This window comes from Molossus molossus, unplaced genomic scaffold, assembly GCF_014108415.1.
Source record: "Molossus molossus isolate mMolMol1 unplaced genomic scaffold, mMolMol1.p scaffold_m16_p_11, whole genome shotgun sequence".
Lineage (NCBI taxonomy): Eukaryota > Metazoa > Chordata > Mammalia > Chiroptera > Molossidae > Molossus > Molossus molossus.
The window spans coordinates 64176241-64200153 of record NW_023425346.1 but is presented as its reverse complement, the minus strand read 5'-3'; the positions used below and the strand labels follow the sequence as shown (position 1 = coordinate 64200153).

Genomic DNA, 23913 nt, shown 5'->3' with positions numbered 1-23913 from the left:
ATTAAAATGTTTGTTATTGTTTTACATGAGTGTTATATAAATAGTAAGGCCAACTGTTTAGAACATTACAACTTTATATAACCCTTAAACTCTAAGGAACCAATTAAAAAATATTTAATAGAGCTTCACATAAAAATTCTTCCTAGTTCTCATTACAGAATATGGATGCTGTTGTTCTCAACAAAATTTTGTTGACTTGATAAGAATATCTACTCTCAAGTGTTGTTAAATGTACCCATTAGACTGAGCAGGGCCCTTCCGCTGACTCGAGTCCCTCGTTTCTGCAAACAGTGCCTGTTTTGTCCAAGTGGACGAGAGATGAGATGAATGTGGCCTGAGCACTTGTCAAGCCGCAGTTGTTTAACTAGTGAAAAATGCAAATAGAAAATTTTGCCTGAAAAATAAAATAAATAAAAAGGGAGAGTAAGACAGAAACAGAGATATTACGTTAAAGCAAGCTATTTGACCTACCGTGGAAAGCAGGAAGGGAGCTAACCCTTAGCAAATGATTTTAAGAATTACATGCCACAGTTGGAACCTCACAAAATGAATTTGGAAGCTGCATTTTTATTTTATAAAAGTGAGAAAAACTAAGAGAAAAACTAAGAGAATTAAATTGAGAATAAATCACACAAACAGGGATTATGGCTTAAGCGATGAAGAAAAGGGAACAGATATTGGAGATGTGACGAACTGAAAGATTTGGCAACAACTTGGCTCAAAGATTTTATATTATTGTAATTATTCACTGCCAAAATTTTCTCAATTTTAAGACAGGGCAGAAGATCAAGGCTGCTTGTCCTTTTCTTACACAGATAGAGTGCAGCAAGTGTGTTAGCATTAGTTTAGATAGTCCCTGGGCACCTTTTCTAAATTAAAGGGCCAATTTGAGATTTGATTCCATCATTGCTAATATTCCCATTTTTTAATGTATTTTTGAAAATGAGTGACTCGGCAAATCTAATAAGGAATCTAGCATGTACTGAATATCTTCCCAGGGTGGAACATTATGCTAAACACTTTATATTCCTAACTTACATTAATCCTTGTGAGACTTGTGTGAGGAATTTGCTTTTAGTTTTCTTTAATAAAAGTTGACACTAAAACTTTGGGAGGTTCCGAGTATTTCCCAAGATACCACATACAGAACAAAGTGGAATCTTTGGGGTTTAAGCCTATTGCCACATCAGTGCTTTTATTCTGTACTTCCTTCTATCCCAAAATATTTTATTAGTGATTATGTTTTGTATATTAGTGATTATGTTTTGTACCCTTTATAAAAATCCCACATGTTTCTGCCGATATAGAAATATAGATTCATATTTCACACATGTTCTTTGCATGTTGTCCATATCTCTCTCATCTGTGTTTAATTGCAAATTCCTATATAAGGAGTAAATAAAATTGTCTCATTCACTTTATGCAATAATAAATTTATGGTGGTACATAACAGTTGCCATTTTAATTTTATTATAAAAAATCATTTATCTATTCTTCTTAATTGCATTTTCTGTTTATACTTCTCATTGTCTTTATAAAAACAGTCACTCTTGTCCCTTGGAGAGCAGAAGAATCATGGAAGTACCACTGAAAGTTATTAAATATAGTCTACTGTTTGCCAGTTTTACACCCCATTATAAATAAATAACTACATAAAATACCTATATTTTGAAATTAAACTATATTTTAATTTAAATATTAAAATTAAAGTTTTATTATATGCCAAGAGGAAGAAGTAAAATATTACTTAAGCAAAAGAAAGCAATATTTAATAGTTTTTAATATGTACATGATTTCCAAAGTTGATTTGTTTCATAGGAATGGTTCTTATAAAGTTATGCTAACTGGTTCCATGTGTTTTCTGGAGTTTCGTGATAAACTTCACAGTTACCAAGTGTCCTAGTCTCACACAGTTGCTGTCTGGATTTCTAAACTTGGTTGAATTTTGCCAAAATCCTCCAACAGTTTAAAATTTGCCAAGTGGATTAAAAACATATAGAGCTAAATCAAATTAGTTCAACTTACTGAGATATAACATTGTTCATATGCATATGAAATATAGTACTACCAGTTTCTAAAATTCCTGAAACTTTACATTTAAGAAATACATAAAAATCTTGAAATATCCAAGGCCACGTTGCTGTGTTTCAAATGTTAGTCTTTTAAATTTTCTAACCTGCTGCATTTCCTCCCTATATAACTGAGTTTAAAAAAAAGTGCTTTTGTATCTACCAAAAAACTATTGCCAAAGACCACCTTGTGGGCCAAGCAGGAAAAACAAACAAACAGAAACAGAAGAAGTGGGAAAATAAAAATAAGCCAATGCTATTTCCTATTAGAAGATATGTATGTCCTATGAGGTCAAACATTGCCTAGCACTGCACATAGGTCAAAGTCCAGACTTAATAGGTAAGAAGAGTAGTTAAATAAAAGTCACTTATGGCATATTTTATAGTGAGGCTGAAATTTGCCAGAGACTTGAACTCCAAAACGACCCAGGCTTTTGGGAAGGTGAGTTGCATCTATGAAAAGAGATTCTGTGGTTCTCTTTCCTGATAAAAACAAAATTTGAAATAGTCGCTCCTAGTGAATTCACAATTTTATCTTTTTTGTTTTTAAAGAAAAAATATGTTACCAATAAAAAAAAATAATAAAAGGAATAACATCAGTCACCATACCTCGCCATTAAAGAAGCAGAAAATTGTGGAGACCAAAAGACCCTGTAAAAGAAAAAGAATAATCTGATTTCAAACAGAAAAGATACAGTACATTATTTTTTTTTACCAGTTTGCTACATGTGTAGTCAAAACTAAAACCACACCTATAGGCAAATTTAATACCAACTTTCTCAAGCTGCCTTCAGATGCAAGAACACCAACATCATACCTGATAGTGCATGAGAATGTGCATGATGTAGTCGTACACCTCCTCTGCAGTCCTCCCTTCGGGTCGCCATGGAAGCAACACGAACTCAATGCCCAGTAATGGCACTAGGATCAGTGTTGCTCTCACGGCTTTCATGTAGAGATAGGATTCCGCCTGGTGAGTGACTTTTAACTTAGTGATGAGAACACGCACAATATTCAATAGAAAAAACAGATTCACCTAGAAGAAAATAAGATGGCATATAAAAATTATTTCATATTTACTAGTAAAGAAGCGTTAGTAAAGAAGCTTTACTTTTATACATTTTAGAATATTTTCAGTGTATAAGAATATGATATAATTTGTATTTCTGGAATTGTGGTTTATGAATTTAACAAGTACATCAATTTCAATGGACTTAGGTTTCAGACAAATAAAATTCTGGTAGAATTATGGTGGAGCGCACGCCTTTGAAGGATAGTTGAATGTTTTTCTCAGCTCATTTTCTTATGCAATTTTTAAAAAATAGTTTTTCTTTATTGATTTTAGAGAGAGAGGAAGGGAGAGGGAGAGAGAGACAGCAACACTGATGAGAAAAAACATTGACCAGCCGCCTCCTGCATGCCCCCCACCGGGGATGGGGCCCACAACCTGGGCATGTGCCCTGACCAGGAATCAAACTGGCGACCATTTGGTGCATGGGTTGATGCTCAACCACTGAGCCACACTGGCTGGACTTCTTATACATTTTTTTTTTTTTTTGAATTTTGCTTTGGTTCAAAAATGAAAGCTTTCAAATATTCTCAGCTCAAACAACGAATATTTGTTTTGAACAAATTCTAATTTTTAAGTGTCTCCTCTGTATCAGTGTCCATATTAGGTGATTTCTGAATATATGTATTATCACCATAGTAACCATTTTCATCTTTTTTGTTTATCTCTCTGGTTTTTTGTTTGTTTGTTTGTTGTTTTTGGTTACAATAATCCTCAAAACTCCTCCAAGAGAGTACTGTAACCCTCTTTATGCTTAGAGTAGACTGAATCACACACTTGAACTAGTTGATATTCAAGCGACCTCATCCTAGAGAGAGAACAAAAATCGGCATCCCACAGGGCTTTCTGTTATGTTGATTACTTTCTGTAGTTACATATTCACTGTGTCTTAACAACATTCCCTAAGAGAAAACATTCTCTTTGAAAGGGAGACATAAAACTTTTAAAATATAGTGTAGATGACTAAATTACTCAGAAAACAGAGTTCTGCTGAAATATTCCCCTTTCCCATGAATATTACTTCTTTTTTCCTATCTTGAGCCATGTCAGTATCTTTTACTTTTGTCTCTTTTCCCCAGGCCCATGCTGTGAGCCTTCCAGGGGATAGGGACCTGAGCTCCAGAAGAGCCCTTTGCAGCTCTTATGCTATTATGCTCTTCTCTTTCCCCTTTTTCTCACCCTGACTCGTAGCATCTGTGCTTGTTTTTATAATCCAAAAATTACCAATATGTAATTTATATCCACGTGCTTTGATAAATTAAACAAATACTGGTAGTATCTCATTCAATGTAGAGAACAATGAACAAATAACAGACTTTGCTGATTTAAGGCATGTGTTATGAAAATAACTGGGCATAAAAATATTACGATACTATTCTTAGATAATTCAGTGGAACATATGTTTCAAAAAATATGCTCACTATAATCCTGATGGAAACACATCCATGAAAAGTAACTTAGTTGCAGACACAGGAATGTCTCTGTTACAGACAAAAGCAGAATAAGCCATTTCAACAGCTGTAAGAATGACCTGACAAATCAACGTATCAGATGTTATTCCATCCATACTATTATATCCCCTTCCTAGGCATTCATTGCTGTTTCAAAAGTTTTGTCTAAATAGAAATTACTACTATCCCATAGGGGAAAAAAGGTAATAATAATGCCCTTTGATCTGTTTATAAATTTAGAATATAGACTATGCAAAATCATAAATTATAAAGTCAGAAATGATGCAGTTTAGGTGCCCATCATAAGAACATTTCTAAATACAAAGCACCTCTCCAAAATGGCAAGTCTGGTTTAAAGTGTGAAACTAGGAACAAGAAAGTCATCCTACTTTATTTTCTGCAAATACTTCTATTGATTTTAAACAAAAACTAGAAAAATAATTTAAAATTTCAGATGAACTATACCTGAATCTCATCTATCTTAGAGCAAAACTAATTAAGAAGAGAAGAAGCCTGTTTTACTCTATCACTCATGAAGTTCACATATCTGCTACGCACAATAGGACCTTTTCATGTCACAGTACCACCCTATGGTCATGACAGGAAGCAGGGTGAATCAGCTCCATGGTGGGAGGAGGATACCTAGAAGTCATTCTGTACTGGAACAGCTAGTAATCACTTAACTATGCACCGAAGTGACCTAAATGTCTCATTCTCAACCCAAATTAAATATATCTCCTAGAACTTCTCCTTAGCAGCTTCTCAAAAATGCTGTAGCCATTCCAACATCATCCTACTCAAGAGGAAATGTGTCAGAGGAACTCTAAGTGGAAAGAAACTAATTGTAGTTGAAATCTTATTTATAAAAGAAAAAACAAACCTAAAAAACTTCATAGACACAGACAACAGTATGGTAGTTACCGGAGGGAAGGGGGGGGTGAGGGAGGCAGGAGAGGGTAAATGATGATGAAAGGAGACTTGACTCGGGGTGGTCAACGCACAATACAACATACAGATGATGTGTTATAGAAGTGCCCACCTTTAACCTATATCATTTTATTAACCCATGTAACCCTAATAAATTCAATTTTAAAAAGTTGTATAAAAACAGGTGACCATATATACAATTGTTAGGTTCCCTCCCTTGACCTTGTAATTGACCAGGACCAGTGAGGGGCCCTTGAGCTTAAATAAAAACAGAACAATTTATCTTGGTAGAAAAATAGGCTTCTAATCTTTTTTTTAAGCCAAGAAGATGAAAAAAGTTTTGTGCAAGTGATGTGGATTTTCACTCCCTTTTTACTGAGTAACTTGGGCTACATTCCTATGTGATATTTTATCCTAATGGTACCATTTAGTCTTCCCTCTCAAAGTTCATGTAGCCAGGCTTCCCCAAGGATTGTGTTATTTGCTGTTGCATTTTTCATTTGCTAGGTGCTTTCACTTCTTCCTGAACCTCTCTGACTTAGGCATTGTATCACATACACTCTGCAGAGTCAGATCTCTTATAATAAAATGTTGCGGGGTATTTGCTCTGTAAGCTCCTGAGTGACCCAAATAATGTATCTCCATTTCTTTGCACTCTCCTCAGAACAGAATCATGGTGTCATGTAGAAATTACAATTCAGAAACTTTGTAAAGAAATTTTTGAGAGTTAATTATATTCTAGACATTGTGTCAATCACTTCATAGGACATACCTATCTTATTGAGGCCTTATACTATCCTGTGAGGTATTTATTCTTATTATTTCATAACCACAGATGAGAAACAAAGTCACAGAGAGATCAAAACAAAACAGAACAGAACAGAACCAGCCCTGAGATCCACACCAGCAGTGGGAAACCTAGGTTACATTGCTAGCTCTTGTGAGGATAAAGGGTTCACAGCTAGGTCGTCTCAGGGCGTAGCTTAAACACAGTGAGTCACACATGTCCTTAGTATGTGTAGGGAGCAAGAAAGGGCAAAGCTTCTGCCTCTGCTATCTTCACTAGAGTCTACATTAAGTCATATTAAAAGTTCCATGAGACATAATAAATTCCATGTGTTGGTGTTTTCAACTGGCTATCTTGTGTGGCTAGGCTCGAACCAGACATTTGGCAAATGCTACATGCTTTAGATGTGCCAGGCTATGTACTTTTTGTATATTAACTCATTTGATTCCTTGTTAAAAAAATGAGAAGTCATTATTATTACATTATTTTACAAATGAGGGACTTGAGGCACCGAGTGATTAGTTTCATGGCCTCAGGTCACACAGCAAGGATGAGAAGAATTTAAACCTAGGCGATCAGCCTCCAGAATTTACCACCTCAGTTATGACACGCTTTCTGAGAATGGCTTAACAATGATGCATTCGAGGATGGCTTGAACCATGTTCACACATAACCATGCACTAAATTGCAGCTAGCAAATATAGTAAAATAATAGAAAAATATTTGTCTAATAAAAAAGGATCTGGGTTAGGAAACTTTGTATTTTGGCTGGAAAATACACCACTTTTGTCTTTTTATATATAAGGCTGTAATTACATTCTGTTCTTTAATGCACTATGAGAGAAAGCATATTAATTTGGATTTATTTATTTCCCCATTGAAACAATGTACCAAGAGCATTAAATGTGACTTCTGTTTCTTTGCAACCACACTTAAAAATGTGCAGTGCACTTGCCTTAAGTCACGATCATTGTAATAACAAAACAATACTTCGTTTTTTTCAAATTAAAGTCTTTTCTTTATTGGAATATTACTCTCATTACCAACTTAGCTGTGTAGGGTTTTCTTGCTTACCATCCCCACATACTGGATCCATGCTCTGCCCTCCTCTGTTCGGCTCTGGGCCCTAGGAGGCCCTGAGGCTCGGCTGAGAACTGTGTCACTCAGGCTTTCTTACCCTCTGACATCTGCTGCATTTGGCCAGTGGGAGGAACCACGAGATGAGAGCATGGGAAGAGGAAGAAGTTTGAGTATTTCTTTCTCTTTCTCTTTCCCCACGAGGCTGTGGTTTTGGCAGTGCCTGTGTTCCTCTGCCCAAGGCCAAAGCTCCTGTTGGGCGATTCCTCCCAGAACTTGCGCAAATCCGTAACTCTGTTCTGTCCCCTCTGCACGTCTTGCTGTGGTTACAACTTCCACTGTTGGTCCCTCATGCCTCACCCGCTCTTATGAATTGGTTCCTTTACTCTTCCTGCCAACAACTAATATAACACCTTCAACAAACGCTCTTCAATTAAACACTGAGAGCACGTTGTCTGTGTCCACTAGGAACTGGAAGGATACCATAGGCCAGATGACTCAGGAAATGAAGTTGAAATATGAACACTAATGAAAAAAGGCGAATTTTAATTAATTACATACCAGTAAAGCTGCACAAATTGAGCCATGGATAATGTAGAGGAGGTGAGTATCAGAACTGATCCAGCAGCTAGGGGGAAGAACAGAGAAATTATGTTGAAGATTTTTGTTTTACTGAGTTCTAATAGAAATCATAAAGAGATAGTATCTTACTTGTCATTGTAATATAAGGTTCTGGCTACAGCATGTATACAAGCAGGAATCAGTGGAAATCCTGGAAATATCAAAGAAAAATAATAAATAGGCAACTTCTACAGATGGAATCCTAAAATATATCATAAAATGTGTAATTCAGAGATACTTTATTAGCAAAGATAACTGGTTAAATTTATTGAATAAATATTATCTGTATGATCAAACAGTAAATATGGTAAAATATTACCTATTTATACTTTCAGGTTTGTGTGTGTATGTTTTTTTCTAATGTGTATCATTCTGAATCAGTGAACTTCAGTCCACAGATGTGCTGCCTAAGCCCCAAGGTATAAATGAAATCCAGCATTCATGTATTTTCTGTACCATGGAATTGGCCAGTATATGGTAGATGATCACATGTGGAAAATAGTTGGGACTATCTGACTATACAAAGAAAACAAAAAGAAGAAAAAGATGTTTTATGTATCATAAATTTTTTGTGTTTTGAACATTCTATATCAGATCTTTTAAAGAAATATTTATAAAGGTAAACCTGAATGTACCAAAGACTGTGTGTGCAAGCATAGTTGTATATTTCTGTATCTGTTGTCTGACTGGGTAGGTAGGTAGGTAGATTAGGTAGATAGGTAGGTAGGTAGATAGATATCTAGATATCTAGATATCTAGGTATCTAGATAGATAGATAGATAGATAGATAGATAGATAGATAGATAGATGATAGTAGATAGATAGATAGGTAGGTAGATAGATAGATAGATAGATAAAGCATAATTTTAGTTATGTTTCTGGAAATTAGTCCTATTGAATTTATTTTCAGCATTTTGTATTTTGCATTATTCCTGTTTTTTAAATGCTAGAAGTATATCATTGTTTGCTTTGTGAATAATACTACATCAGGACATTATGTGAAAAAAATTAGATATTTTGCATTCTCTTATTCAAAAATTGATCCCTATACTTTTAGATAAAATTAAAAAAAAATGTTTTCAATAAACATTTTTAAAATGGAAAGTCAAAGCTGGCTAAGCCCAATGTTCTCATTTTGCATATAAGGAAAAAGAAAATTCAAAGGAGTACAAAGACTGGATCCTAATTCATTATTCTAATTCTATTGTTTTAGTCACTATGTATTTAGCCAAGATACACATTGGAATATTAAATAGTAAAAAGCATTGCATTAGTAATGTCCAGTGACTAATGAAAACAATGAATTAGTAGTATTTTATTTAAATGTTTACATTTACAACAGTAAGCATAGGTTAATCACCTGAAATTATTTAAAATGATTAATAATAAATATGCTTTTATTACAAAGGAACTCTACATCATGTAAACAAAGATTTCTTAATAAGATGAATCAGCAGGTATATGTGATGGGACTTACCCCAGCCAAGAAAATAATACCACATTAAGTGTTGCTTCTCCACAAACACAGCCACCACAATGAGTGTGTGTAAATAAACACCTTCACAAAGCATCCAAAAGTAGTTACAGCCCATCAGGTAAAGATGAATGAACTGGAACACTTTACAACCAACCTGTGAGAAAAAAAGGAAAGCAATCAATATTTAGTTGTTTATGTATTCAGATATAAAGTCTAGATCGGTTACACAGAAACATGAAATTCTCTTTTCTCTACACAAAATCTTACATACAAATGATTCAGATTTGTAAAACACCAGTCTTCAATCTCATCTAATAGTACCTCTAAAGTTTTAGCCATTGACTCCAAAGATTTATAATGGTGACCTGCCAAGGAAATGTGTAGATTCCAAATCTACTACATTTAGTGGAGGTATATTTTCTCAATATGTTTTAGGTATTATATAATTACAAGTGTAAAAGTTTCACACATGAATGACTTTACATCTATTTACATTTATTTTAATTATGTCTTTATGGAACTCATTGATTGTTGTATTGTCTTGGGAAAAATCTTAATAATTATAAAAGCAATTAATGAAAAGTGCCAAATACTTGGAAAAACTTGCATATTACATGCTACTAGTGCAAATACTTACTAAATAATAATATAATGAGCTTATACTTTATCCTATCCCAATATGGGGTTTCATGTAGGTAAAAAGGAGAAAAAGTACTGGTTTTTCTTCCTCTCTTCTTGAAGTCTTCACTTTCTCTTCTCTACTTTTAAAGAGAAAGGAAGAGGGAGCTTCAAATATAGGGTAAAGAAAACACAAAGTAAGAGATACAACTTACTCTCCTAACAAGGGAAATAAATTAAAAGGTCTCTCAGAAATACATGACCAATTACTCCCATCAGCTCCAATTTCCAATCTGGAACTCAATAAATATTTAGTGGCAATTATCATAATTTTTGAAATAAATATTTTCTCACTAAAAAGAAAATTGGGAATGAAATGTATTGGAAAATAAATATTGGTTTATCATAGAATTGTAATAATAACATTTGCATATGAGTTAGCTAAAATATATATATATATTTATTTATTTATTTTAAATCCTCACCCAAGGATACTTTTTCCATTTTTATCTTCAGATAGAGTGGGAGAGAGAAAGAGAGAGAGAGAAACTTTGATGGGAGAGAGATATGTAGGTTGGTTGACTCCCATGTGACTCTACTGCTAAGCCAAACCAGCCAGGGTGAAAAATTATTTTTGGTATACATTGTTTTATTTAATCCTTAAAATAATTCTGAGAATTATTTTTAATTATTTTAAATTAAATTTTAATTATTTTTAATTATGATTAATCACATATTTCATAGATAAAAACTGTACTAAAAAAGTTAAATGATTTTCTAATATTCATACAACATCAATTAAAGCTACACCGTGAACACAAGTCTTGTAATTCCAATTTTGTTTTCATGGCTATACACAACGTCTTCTTAGGACATTTATAAAACCTATTCTTTCTTTAAATATTTTTAGATTGCATGACATTAAATTTTAAATAACACACCTTGATGTCAAACATAAAACCATATTAGAAAGTGCTTTGAAAGTTAAAAGAGTTATTTTACTATATTATATAGAAAATATAAGAATTCAGTTTCAAAATTTTGTCTATATAGTTTTTAGATATTACTATCTAATTGAGTTTTTAATTCCTAATTTAGATTAAAAAATTAAGCCATTAACCATTATGATAAAAATAACTTAAAGCATGCTTCAAAAAATATCTTAATAATGGGCATTATGATAAAAACAGACAATAAATTTTCCAGGAATATATTAAAACTAAGTATATACAGTTTGCAAGTTGAGTTAAACACTCTGTCCTTGTATATAACTGTAAGCTATAGAATCTTTTGTTCTGCAGCTTCATGACAGAACTCCGAATCTCCCTGCTCTAGAGAAATTTACTCTAACATGACAGGACATTGGCTGGAGTTTTTATATTGTTAATTATACCCTGGTGTGTTTCCTCACCCAGTGACTTTAGAGTGGAACATATACAAAATTAAGCAATCCGGATGCACATGTACAAACAATGCTGGGACTTTTAGAATTTTGGAAATTACCCTAAACCACACACATAAAACACATGAGAGTATTGTTTATTGACCCATTGAGTGAAAATTCCTTCCCTTTCCTGATTTCAGTAACTAGATAACTTAATCTCTTAAAAAACCACTTTATACATACATATATACACACCCCTCCAAAAATCCATATAAAACTATAGTATAGATATTATAAACATTATGAAAAATATGATTTTAAAAACTTGATGTTTTTTATTTATGCAGATATTTTAATTTAAATATAGCTTACACAGACATATAACTTACAAAGATATATACATTTGTATAAGTAAATTTTAGTTTATGTTTTAAAAATATAGCTTTATGTTATGACAGTTTCTGTGCTTATTTTTATATATCTTTTGATACCCACCCTAAAAATTGTGCTTCCAAAGAAATTGTAAGGAAACAAATTATAAATGTTTGCTGAGACACAAGGACTTGGTAGAGCCCTTTAAAAATTTTATGACAATAAAGTTCAACACTATATAGGGGGTATATAATTCATTTTTCTCTATTTTTTTTTAACTTTTTAAAGTCAGCTGGATACCAAAAATATAATTAAAATTTTCCATTTTCTGTTTTTTTTCTAACAACAAAGTGAGTTGATTATTTAATTTGAATGATTAAAGGTTATACATTCATAAACTCTAATGTCCTACCAGTAGCACAACTCTAGGCATACATTGAGTTGAAGATATGTGTAACATATATAAATACTTGAAGCAAAAAAAAAAGTATTCTTCATTTTAATATTCAATCATTTTAACTTAAGAAATATTGAGATATATTTACCTCTCTAGATTGGGATATAGCTACATATACTCAGTATGTCAGACTTTAAAATATACTACATATATGAGTTCTTAATTACACGCATAGTACTGATATCTGAACCTCTCGTGTCTCCCATATCTTTCTCACCTTTGAACCTAAGGACACACCTCGTTTTACTTACAGGATTAGTGGCCACTAAGGCCTGGTTGTTGGCCACAGCAGTGAGGTGAATTATTGTTACAATAGAGTTGCAAATGAAAGAGAAGAACAGATTTTTGTGCAAAGTAATCCTTTGGCAACTTAGGCTCCTAAAAGGCAAAAGAAAACGAAATGTGATGGCATCATAAAATATTTTCACATTTTTAATTAATAAGCATTCAAATAAGATACATTCGTAATACATAACAGCTGCTCCAAATTTGGAAGAATTATTTTTTCCCCCAAGATTCACTCATGATAAAAATTTTAATTACAGAAAAACCTATAATTTCTTAAAACACAAAGACAATCTAGTTGCTTCAGGAAAAGTAAACATACATAGGGATAGGAAATTTGTCTGTACCAGGCCTCTACATAAACTTTTGTTAATCTCTCAATATAATTAGTTTTAATTCAGAAACTGAGATTCAGTAAAGTTGATAAAAATGCAGCTAATCAATTTTGAAAACTTTAGATTTGTTTGTCAGATTCACACACAGATAATGCCCTTTTTATTGCACCACAAAGGTTGTTTCTGTTTATATAGCCTGTTCATGGATGTTCTGTTTATATAACCTCTGTGTGGTGATGGTGATTATGCAGGCCAAACATGAGAAAGATAACATTGCATTTAGATAGTGAATTGATACAAATATAGACTTAGCAACCAATGAGGTTTGTTCAGCTTTACTAAATTTTTCGAATTGGTCCAGCAATGGTAAGATATGAGAATATTACCACTTTTACTAGAGATCCTTGTGTATAAGATAATATAAAAGAACTGGCAATATGCAATTCATATAGAAATAGATTTCAGGTGAAGTTGTCATTATTGGCAGGTAATACCACTCTTCAGATTGAACTCATACGCACTCTACAAGATTGTCCATATTTGACTGACTGCCTTACCTATGCTCAAAGACCAACTCAAGTACTACCTCCATTATAAAGCCTTTATTTGAAGGCTGGTTATGGGTAAAGATTTAAAATAAAAGAAAGGGGAAGATGGCTGCAGGCAGAACCAGAGAGAGGGTGAGTGTGTGAGAGAGTGAGCTAGTGTGTGAGAGAGTGTGAATGGACATGAAGGTGGATGACCAAACTCCTGCAGTGCAGAGCCTCGAGCAGAGGTTCCTGTGCTGTGGACCAAGCAGCCAGCTACCGTGGTGAGCAGATTTTCAGGGTGCTTCTCCCTGCTCCACGGGGAGGTCCCAACATTTTGGAAGATCCCGGGTCTTCCCGGGGAGGAGGCAGTGGGAGCACCTAGGGCCTCGCAACCTGAGCCCACCAGCACACCTGGCTCCATCGGACCAGTGGACACTCTGTGTCAACACAGACCAGTGCACAGTAGTGGAGCTACCATGGTGCCTGTCACGAAAGCAGCAGACAGCTGGGAGCCCAGGACCATCCCCCATAGTAGCAGCCCAATCAGAGTTGAGATGTACCCCAGCAACGGAGGCTGGGGAGCAGACATCCATCCCCAGGCAACAGAAGCACAGACCAGCAGCAGAGAACCATGCCCCAAAACTACAGCAAAGGCTGAGCAGAAGCTGAGCCCCAAGGGGCAGCAGCACTCCCCTATAACCAGCAGTGGGATCTGGGGCTCCATAGAGGCCTGTGTGGTCTAGCAGCTCAAGAGAGCAGTGGGAAGCTGGAGCCTGAGAGGGACTGGTATGAACCAGCTGCCCATGTGTCCTGTGGGGTGCTGGGGCACCAAAAAAGTCTGTGCGACCCAGCAGCCCACAAGAGCCATGGGAAGTTGGAGCCCGAGAGAAACTGGTACAATCCAGCTGCCTGCCCATGAGACCTACAGGGTGTGGGGGCACCAAAGAAGCCTGTATGACACAGGAGGGACTGTGTGATCCAGATACAAGCGGGATCTGCAGGGTGCTGAAGCACTAGAGAGGCCTGTGCGACCCAGCAGCCCATAAGATAGGCATAGAGCAGGGTCCCCAAAGGGACTGTGCGATCCAGTTACCCATGGGATCTTCAGGGTGTGGGGGCACCAGAAAGGCCTATGCAACCCATCTGCTCATAAGATAGGCATAGAGGAAGTGAAAATGGAGGTGGAGTGAATGGAAGCTACACAGAGCATCTCCCAGGACCAAATGGGAATTACAAATAAAATAAAGACAAATCCTCAGAAAAAAGCAAGAGAAAAGCAGCAGGACAGGGCCATATAACCAGGAACACTGGTAGGATCTGAGGAGACACTAGAGGGTGGCGGGCTTGGAGCCCACGGACAGCAGCAGTCTTAGGTATGAGCAGCGCCCTTGGAGAATAAAGACCAAGCCTGCTACACAGCACAGAGAGTTGGGACAGAGTGCTAAAAAAGACACAGCCTCTCACCTGAGGGCTACAGCAGAGGGAGGGCAGACTGGGCTGGAACTCTGTGGGGACAACCGGGATTTGGAGGGCACTCACAGTTTTTGCTGAGCTGCAGCCACAAAGGATGGTGGCCAGTGTGCTCCTTCACAGAGCTGTGGGGGGAAGCAGCAGTGTCCTGTCCCATCCTCCCCCAATCCCCTGCCTCGGAGATTCAGCCTTTCCCAGGTTAGACAAAGAAATGCAAATTGAGGCTCATTAACAACCAGCATCTATCCCACCCTCTGGAAATCCTCTTAGGCAGAACACCAGGGCTACATTTCAAGGCACTGAGTAACTGAGACTATAAGCCTCCAGGAAGAACCCAGAGAATAACTGAACCTTTTCAGGGCTTGCAAATCTACCCAGGAAAGTAAGACTTGACAGTGGTGTTTAACGTGGGCTAACTCAGGCTCATCCAAACCCAGTAGCAGGAGCCACAAACAGTAGAACACCAACATCCACATGGAAAATTTGGCAGGCTCCAAAACCCACTGAGATAGTCAAAATGGTGAAACAAAGAAACAGACCTCAAATGAAAGAACAAGAGAACTCTACCAAAGATGAGATAAATGAAATGCAGTTAAGCAAGTTATCAGAGTTTGAGTTCAGAACCATGATCCTGAGGAAGCTCAACAGCATGAGTAAGGACATCAACACCATGAGTAAAGATATAAAAACAGTGAAAATCAACCAATTGGAAATGAAAAACCATCAAGAAAAAATGAAGAATGACATACCAGAAATAGAGAACACATTGGAAGCACTAACCAGCAGAGTAGAGGAAGCTAAGACTGGATAAGTGAATTAGAAGACAGGGTAGAAAAAAATCAACCAATCAGAAAATCAAAAGGAAAAAACAGAAAGATAGCTTAAGAGAACTGTGGGACAACTGAAAACGTGATAACATTCACATCATAGGAGTCCCCGAAGAGGAAGAAAATGGGCAAGGATTAGACAATATATTTGAAGAAACAGTGACAGAAAACTTTCCTAACTTATTGAAGAAAGACAGCATTCAAGTTCAAGAAGCACAGAGAGTCCCAAGTAAGAAGAACCCAAATAGGCCCACATAGTAATTAAAATCCCAAAAATTAAAGATAAAGAGAGAATACTAAAGGCAGCAAGAGATAAGCAACAGGTTACCAATAAAGGAAACCCCATAAGGCTCTCAGCTGACTACCAAACAGACACACTACAGGCCAGATGGGAGTGGCATGAAGTAATCAAGGTCATGAAAATCAAGGATCTGAATCCAAGACTACTCTATCCAGCAAGGCTATCATTCAAAATAGAAGGTCAAATAAAGAGCTTTCCAGACAAAACAAGGCTAAGGGAATATATTAACACCAAATCAGCATTGCAAGATATGCTAAAAGGACTGTTGTAATTAATAGAAGAAATAGGAAGAAAAATAGAACCACATTAAACAAAAATGACAATAAATAAGTACATATCAATTATCACATTAAATGTGAATGGTTTGAATGCTCTGATAAAAAGACACAGACTAGCTGACTGAATAAAAAAGCATGACTCACATACATGTTGTTCACAAGAGACCAGCCTCACAACAAAAGAACCACATAGGTTGAAAGTGAAGGGATGGGAAAAAAATCTTTCAAGCAAATGGAAAGCAAAAAAAAAGCTGGGGTAGCAATACTCATATCTGATCAAGTAGATTTCAAAATGAAGGCCATACTTAGAGACAAAGAAGGCCACTACATAATATTGAAAGGATCTATCCAACAAAAAGATATAACCTTGGTAAACATATATGCACCCAATATAGGAGCACCAACATATATTAAAAATCCTTTGGAGGACTTCAAAGGAGAAATCAACAGCAATACAATCATAGCAGGGGACTTCTACATCCTGCTGACATCACTATAAAGATCTTCTAGACAAAAAATTAACAAGGAAACACAGACTCTAAATGAAGTGCTAGATCAAATGGATTTAATAGATATCTACAGAGAATTGCACCCCAAAACTACAGAATTCACATTCTTCTCAAGTGCACATGGGACATTCTCAAGGATAGACCACATGATACGACACAAAGTAAGTCTCTACAAGTTCAAGCATCTTCTCAGATCACAATGACATGAAACTAGAAATCAATTGCAACAGGAACATGCAAAGACATTGGAACACTTGGAGGCTAAATAGCATGTTATGGAACAATGAATGGGTTACCATGGAGATCAAGGAAGAAACTAAAAACTTCCTAGAAACCAATGAAAATGTACACACAACATAAAATCTATGGGATACAATGAAAGCAGTTCTGAGAGGGAAGTTCATAGCACTACAAGTCTACCTCAAGAAACAAGAAAAATTTCTAACAGACTATCTAACCTCACAACTTAAAGAACTAGAAAGCAAACAAAAAGAAAACCCCAGAGCAAGTAGAAGGAAGGAAATAGTAAAGATCAGAGCAGAAATAAATGCCATGGACACCAAAAAAAAAAAAATTCAAAGGATCAGTGAAACAGAGAGCTGGTTTTTTGAAAAGATAAACAAGATTGATGGACCCTTAGCTAGACTCAGTAAGGAACAAAGAGGGAGAAACCAAATATACAAAATCAGAAATGAAAGAGGAGAAATAATAACTGACACCACAGAAATACAAAGGATTGTTTACAAATATCTGAACAATTATATGGCAACAAATATGACAATCTAAGTGAAATGGACAAATGTCTAGAAACACATAGTCTCTCAAAACTGAACTTGGAAGAGATAGAAAACTTGAACAGACTAATAACAACAAAAGAAATTAAAGATGCAATCAAGACTCTCCCAGCAAACAAAAGTCCAGGCTGGGACGGCTTCATGGAGGAATTATATAGAACATTCAAAGAAGAACTAATACCCATTCTCCTCAAACAATTTTAAAAAATTCAAGAAGAAGTAAGACTTCCAAACTCGTTTTATGAGGCCAGCATAATTCTAATTCCAAAACCAGAAAAAGACACTAAAAGAAAGAAAACTACAGGCCAGTATCCCTGATGAACATAGATGTCAAAATCCGGAAGAAAATACTAGCAAATCGAATCCTGCAATACATCAAAAAAATTATTCACCATGACCAAGTGGGATTCATCCCAGGAATGCAAGGCTGGTACAATATTCACAAATCAATAAATGTGATACACCACATAAACAAAATGAAAGATAAAAATCATACGATCATATCAATAGATGCTGAAAAAGCTTTTGATAAAATCCCACACCCATTTTTGATAAAAAACAATCCACAATCTGGAAATAGAGGAATCATATCTCGACATAATAAAGGCCATATGTGAAAGACCTACAGCCAACATCATACTTAATGGGCAAAAACTAAAAGCATTTCTCTTAATAACAGGAAAAAGACAAGGATGCCCACTTTCACCACTCTTATTTAACATAGTACTGGAAGTCTTAGCCACAGCAATCAGACAGGAAGAAAAAATAGTGAGAAAGGAGGACATGAAACTGTCATTATTCGCAGATGACATGATACTATACCTAGAAAACCCCAAAGACTCCATCAAAAATTTACTAGACTTAACATATGAATTTGGCAAAGTAGCAGGATACAAAATTAACAACAAGAAATCGATGGCATTCTTATACACCAATGATGAACTCACAGAAAGAGAAACTAAAAAAAAAAATCCCATTTACCATTGCAGCAAAAAAATTAAGATACCTAGGAATAAACTTAACCAAAGAAATAAAGGACCTATTTGCAGAAAACTACAGGTCATTGAAAAAAGAAATAGAGGAAGATATAAAATAGTGGAAGCTCATATCTTGTTCATGAATTGGAAGAATTAACATCATTAAAATGTCCATACTATCCAAAGAAATCTATAGATTCAATGCAATCCCCATCAAAATACCAACGATATACTTCACAGAATTAGAACCAATACCTCAAAAGTTCATATGGAACCAAAAAAGACCCCAAATAGCCACAGCAATCTTGAAAAAGAAGAACAAATTAGGAGGGATCACATGACCAGATTTCAGGTTATACTACAAAGTCACTGTAATCAAAACAGCCTCGTGCTGGCACAAGAACAGGCAGATAGATCAATGGAACAGAATAGAGAACCCAGAAATGGACCCAAGACTATATGCTCAATTAATATTTGACACAGGTGGCAAGATCATACAATGGAGTAAAGACAGCCTCTTTAATAAATGGTGTTGGGAAAATTGGACAGCCTCATGCATAAAAATGAAACTAGACTGTGAACTTACACCATACACCAGAATAAACTCAAAATGAACAAAAGACTTAAATGTGACTCATAAGTCCACAAAAATTCTAGAAGGAAATGTAGGCAACAAAATTTCAGACATCATATGCAGTATGATGGGACTACATCAAACTCAAAAGCATCTGCATAACAAAAGAAACAACCATCAAAATGGAAAGGCAACCCACTCTATGGGAGAGCATAATTGCCAATGATACATCAGATAAGGGGTTAATTTCCAAAATATATAGAGTGCTCATACAACTCAACAAAAGGAAGACAAAGAACCCAATTATAAAATGGGCAGAGGAACTAAATAGATACCTCTCCAAACAGTTCATACAAATGGCTAAGAGACATTTGAAGATATGCTTAACATCACTAATCATCAGAGACATGCAAATTAAAACAACAATGAGGTATCATCTCACACCTGTTAGAATGCCCGCCATCAACCAATCATCAAACAACAAGTGTTGGCGAGGGTGTGGAGAAAAGGGGACTCTAATACACTGCTGGTGGGAATGCAGACTGGTGCAGCCACTATGGAAAACAATATGGTGTTACCTCAAAAAATTAAAATTGAATTGCCATTTGACCCAGTGATCCCACTTCTAGGAATATACCCTAAGAAGCCTGAAACACCAATCAGAAAGAATACATGTACCCCCGTGTTTGTAGCAGCACTATTTACAATAGCTAAGATCTGGAAACAGCCCAAATGTTAATCAGTAGATGAATGGTAAAAAAGCAGTGGTACATATACACAATGGAGTACTATGCAGCTGTAAGAAAGAAAGATCTCTTATCCTTTGAGATGATATGGGGGTACCTGGAAAGTATTATCCTAAGCGAAACAAGCCAAACAGAGAAAGACAAGTATCATATGATCTCACTTATTTGTGGAATATAATAAACATAACAGTCTGAGAAATGGGGTAGTCCCAGAGATGTGGAAGTGGCTTACAGACTGACAATCCCCAGAAGAAGGGTGTTGGGGGAGAGATAAACCACAGAACTTACATGAATGTATGCATGAACAATGGACATGGACAACAAAGCTGGGGACAGGGCTGGGAGGGAGGTGGAAGGGAGAACCAGTTGGGAGAAAAGGAGAAACATCTCTAACAAAGATAAGTAAATTAATTAAAATAGAAAGAAAGAAAGAATGAAAGAACGAAAGAAAGAGAAATAAAATAAATAAAAGAAAGGGATTTTTGAGACTACTTAATATCAAAACAAACACACATGTAGGAAGACATGGGAATCATTTTATCATAGGGACTTAAAAACTTATTTTCTGCTTTTACATAATTATTCAAATAATATGTCCAGAACATTATAGTTAGGAGAGGATGACAAGGTTTTCCATATTTAAAAATGCAAAGTTTAGACTTCAAAGTCTTTGAAATTTCTTCCAGCTATAGGTCTATAACTTTATATATAGCTCTAGTATTTTAAAGGATCTGGCATGAAGTCAATCCAAATCAATATTTATGAATTTTTAATATATACCTTCCACAGAAGTGGGTGCTATCAGGGGAGACTTCTGTGAAAAGTTCTGTGAAAGAGATGGCTCTTGGATTGAAAAGTGCATGTAAGACAGTCATACCGACAAGTATGTGGAGTCCAGCTGGAGTCCATCAAAATAGAAACAGCTGAGACCTGCTAGTATTTTTATATTGGAGTCTTTAATTGAACCCAACTGCAGTACATGAGGCTAGTGAGAGACAGACAAGGATCGAGCTACAGAGAATAGGTGAAATTTAATAGAAAGCATAATCTTTAAAAGTTTTTGAACCAAGAGTGAGTGGCTTGATTCTTATTATTTAAGGAAAGCCAACATTGAGGCAGAAATGGTTCTATTCTCATTACAAATACCACAGCAGTGATGAGAGCTTTGTGTCCACCGAGCAAAGAGAATTAATGAATGTGAGAAGGGATCTAATCAAGGACGTTCTTTTCAAATCATTTATATTATGTGGGTTTTATTTCTTTATTTTCCTTTTTCTTTATTGATTTCAAAGGAAGGGAGAGGGAGAGAAAGAGAAACATTGATGAGAGAGAACATCGACTGGCTGCCTCCTGCATGCCCCCCACACTGGGGATTGGGCCCACAACCTGAGCATGTGTCCTGACCGGGAATCGAACCAGCAACCTCTTGGTGCATGGGTCGATGTTCAACCACTGAGCCACACCAGCCAGGCTGTGGGGTTTATTTCTAGTAATTTACTACTATTCTGTGATGAATATTATATGGTCTTATTTTTAAAGAACTGCCTTGAGCTTACCAAGTGTCTATAAAGTGCCAACTACTGAGTAGAAAAAAACTGCTTACCCATGAAAATATGTACTTTTTTAGTAATAGAATTTAAATAACTCAGCTACCATCATGGGAAAAAAATAAAATGTTTTCCGTCGCTGGGTTATTTTGTCCTTTTCTGCCAAACATATTTATATCCAGGTCAATTGGTTAAGAGATTATATATATATATATATATATATATATATATATATAGAGAGAGAGAGAGAGAGAGAGAGAGAGAGAGAGAGAGATATCACAAAATTCCATACTTTTCATATATGACAAAAAGACTTCAAGGATTTGCTTAGACAGCAAATCAAAAATACTTGTAAAAAGTAGGTTGGATGGAGAAAAGCAAAGATTAAAGATGTTCAAAACCAGCAATTCATGATAGAAGAGCTGAAATAAGAACCAAGGAACATAAAACAAACAGCATTTCTATCATCACTGTTGGTATTCATAATACTAATATGAAAAGACTGAAAATAAGTAAAATAAAATGCTATCTATAGTTAGCTGAAAAACAATTTTAACTTTTCTTGTGTACACTTAAACATCCTTCTTTTCTCTATGATAGTTTGTATTTCTATTACTCTAAGAATTCCTTCTTTGCTGATGACTCTGCTCCCACCTCAACTGGACTTAAATGTTAAGAATTTAAAAATGAACTGCTGTTACCTATTCTCTCCCAAAGATGTGATTGTTGTGTGTACAGTCTCTCTCTCTCTCTCTCTCTCTCTCTCTCTCTGTCTCTCTCTGTCTCTCTCTGTCTCTCTCTCTCTCTCTCTCTCACACACACACACACACACACACACACACACATAATGACTTTTAATTCTCTTACTATGTTGTGGTAAAAGGGCACACTGCATTTCTTTCAGACACAAACAATGCTATATTATGGGAAAATTTGAAAAATGGGAAAATAAAATCCTATCATAAGGAATTATTTAATATCAAAACCAAGCAAATACTTAAGGGCTCTCATGAAATCACTTCAATACAATATATTTTGACTTTTTTCCCACAAAATTATCCAAATAATACAGTCAATACAAGTAATTCACAGTATATAAACTCAAACCAAATATCCGCTTTGGAAACCCTGATTACCAGTTTAGCTCTCCGTATTTTTGTAATGAACTGGACTCCTGCCAAATCTTTCCACTTTGCGTTGTATAAGTAGGTGCTACCATCCACAGGATTAGCCGAAGGCTACTGCTTCAGTTCTTCCGTTTCTCTCTCCTGGCTCTGTGCAACTCAATGCAGACAGATGCTTTCTATCCATGTCTAGTAGTAAAGATGGCTCAGAATTTTTTAGCAATGCATGTTGTTTTCTTCTAAACATATTTGTTAATATGTATAAGTGCATCCGTATAAATAAAATCAACGTGTAAAGGAAAATCAAAACATGTACTTGGAAAACACACTGGTTTGTAATGCTAAAACTATTCAGGTATTTTTCAAATGTTAACCTACAACCAATTTCACCTACTCTGAATTTTTAAGTGGGCTTGTTTTAGTCAAAATATTTAAAAAAAATGTTTTATAGGGTTAGAGAATATTTTACAAAAAACTCTACCTGATTTAAATGTTACAGTATCCCTTTCTATCCTAGCATAACCCACAGAATAGAAAATGTAGTTTGTGGGTCTGGATTGTTTTCATTTTATATTCTCTATACATAATTATTTTAGAAATTATTTCAATATGCAATTTTGACAAGCAGAGTTATAGAAGCAGTTGGTGTAAATGTGTCAACAAAACCATTACATTTCACGTGTAATGTATGTAATTCTATGCCTTTCAGTTCTCTTTTGGAACAATTAGAAGCAGGTCACATCAATCAGTACATATAGATCAATGTGGGTTTTGAAACCTGACCTGAGAATGAATCTGGACTGTCACCTATGCACAGCATGATTTTGGGCAAGTTATTTAAAAACTCTAATCCTCGTTTTCCTCATCTGTAATACAGAGAACAATAGTCCATCATAGGATTGGCTGGAAGGTTAAATGAGATAAATCATGTGTGGTGCATAGCATAATATCTAACACATGGTGAATACTTAGTATTTTTTTAAACATAGTTATCATATGGCTGCTTTTAATTAAGTTCTCTAGTGTTTTGTTTTTTTTTCTCTCACAAATAATAAAATAGCATCAAAGCTCACCTCAATAATATAAAACTGCCCATGTTTTCAGTAATACAATGAAACAGTAAATTGTCATCTTTTTGTTATAAAACCTAACATTAGAAAGACAGTTTCCATATGGTGGAGGGCACTAGATCAAGCAACCTAAATTATCTTCCCAAGGAATTTCACCTTCTCAGAGTTATCTCCAAATAATCATTTCCATTATCACGCAGACCCCAAGAATTATGCTGCTCCGTATTCAAAGTTCCA

The 23913-nt window shown here is 35.5% G+C and overlaps 1 protein-coding gene across 3 annotated transcripts in view; it reads right to left on the bottom strand.

The window, feature by feature from the left end:
- The window catches only part of CALCRL (calcitonin receptor like receptor), a 99501-nt gene that overhangs the window by 4239 nt on the left and 71349 nt on the right, over nt 1-23913 (bottom strand). For all 3 annotated transcript variants that reach the window (XM_036255045.1, XM_036255046.1, XM_036255047.1), the window contains 6 exons: nt 12561-12687; nt 9479-9632; nt 8092-8152; nt 7942-8008; nt 2887-3105; nt 2679-2720 (listed from right to left, as the gene is read on the bottom strand). In XM_036255045.1, the coding sequence (XP_036110938.1) occupies nt 2679-2720; nt 2887-3105; nt 7942-8008; nt 8092-8152; nt 9479-9632; nt 12561-12687 (670 nt within the window). The remainder of the gene's footprint in view (nt 1-2678; nt 2721-2886; nt 3106-7941; nt 8009-8091; nt 8153-9478; nt 9633-12560; nt 12688-23913) is intronic.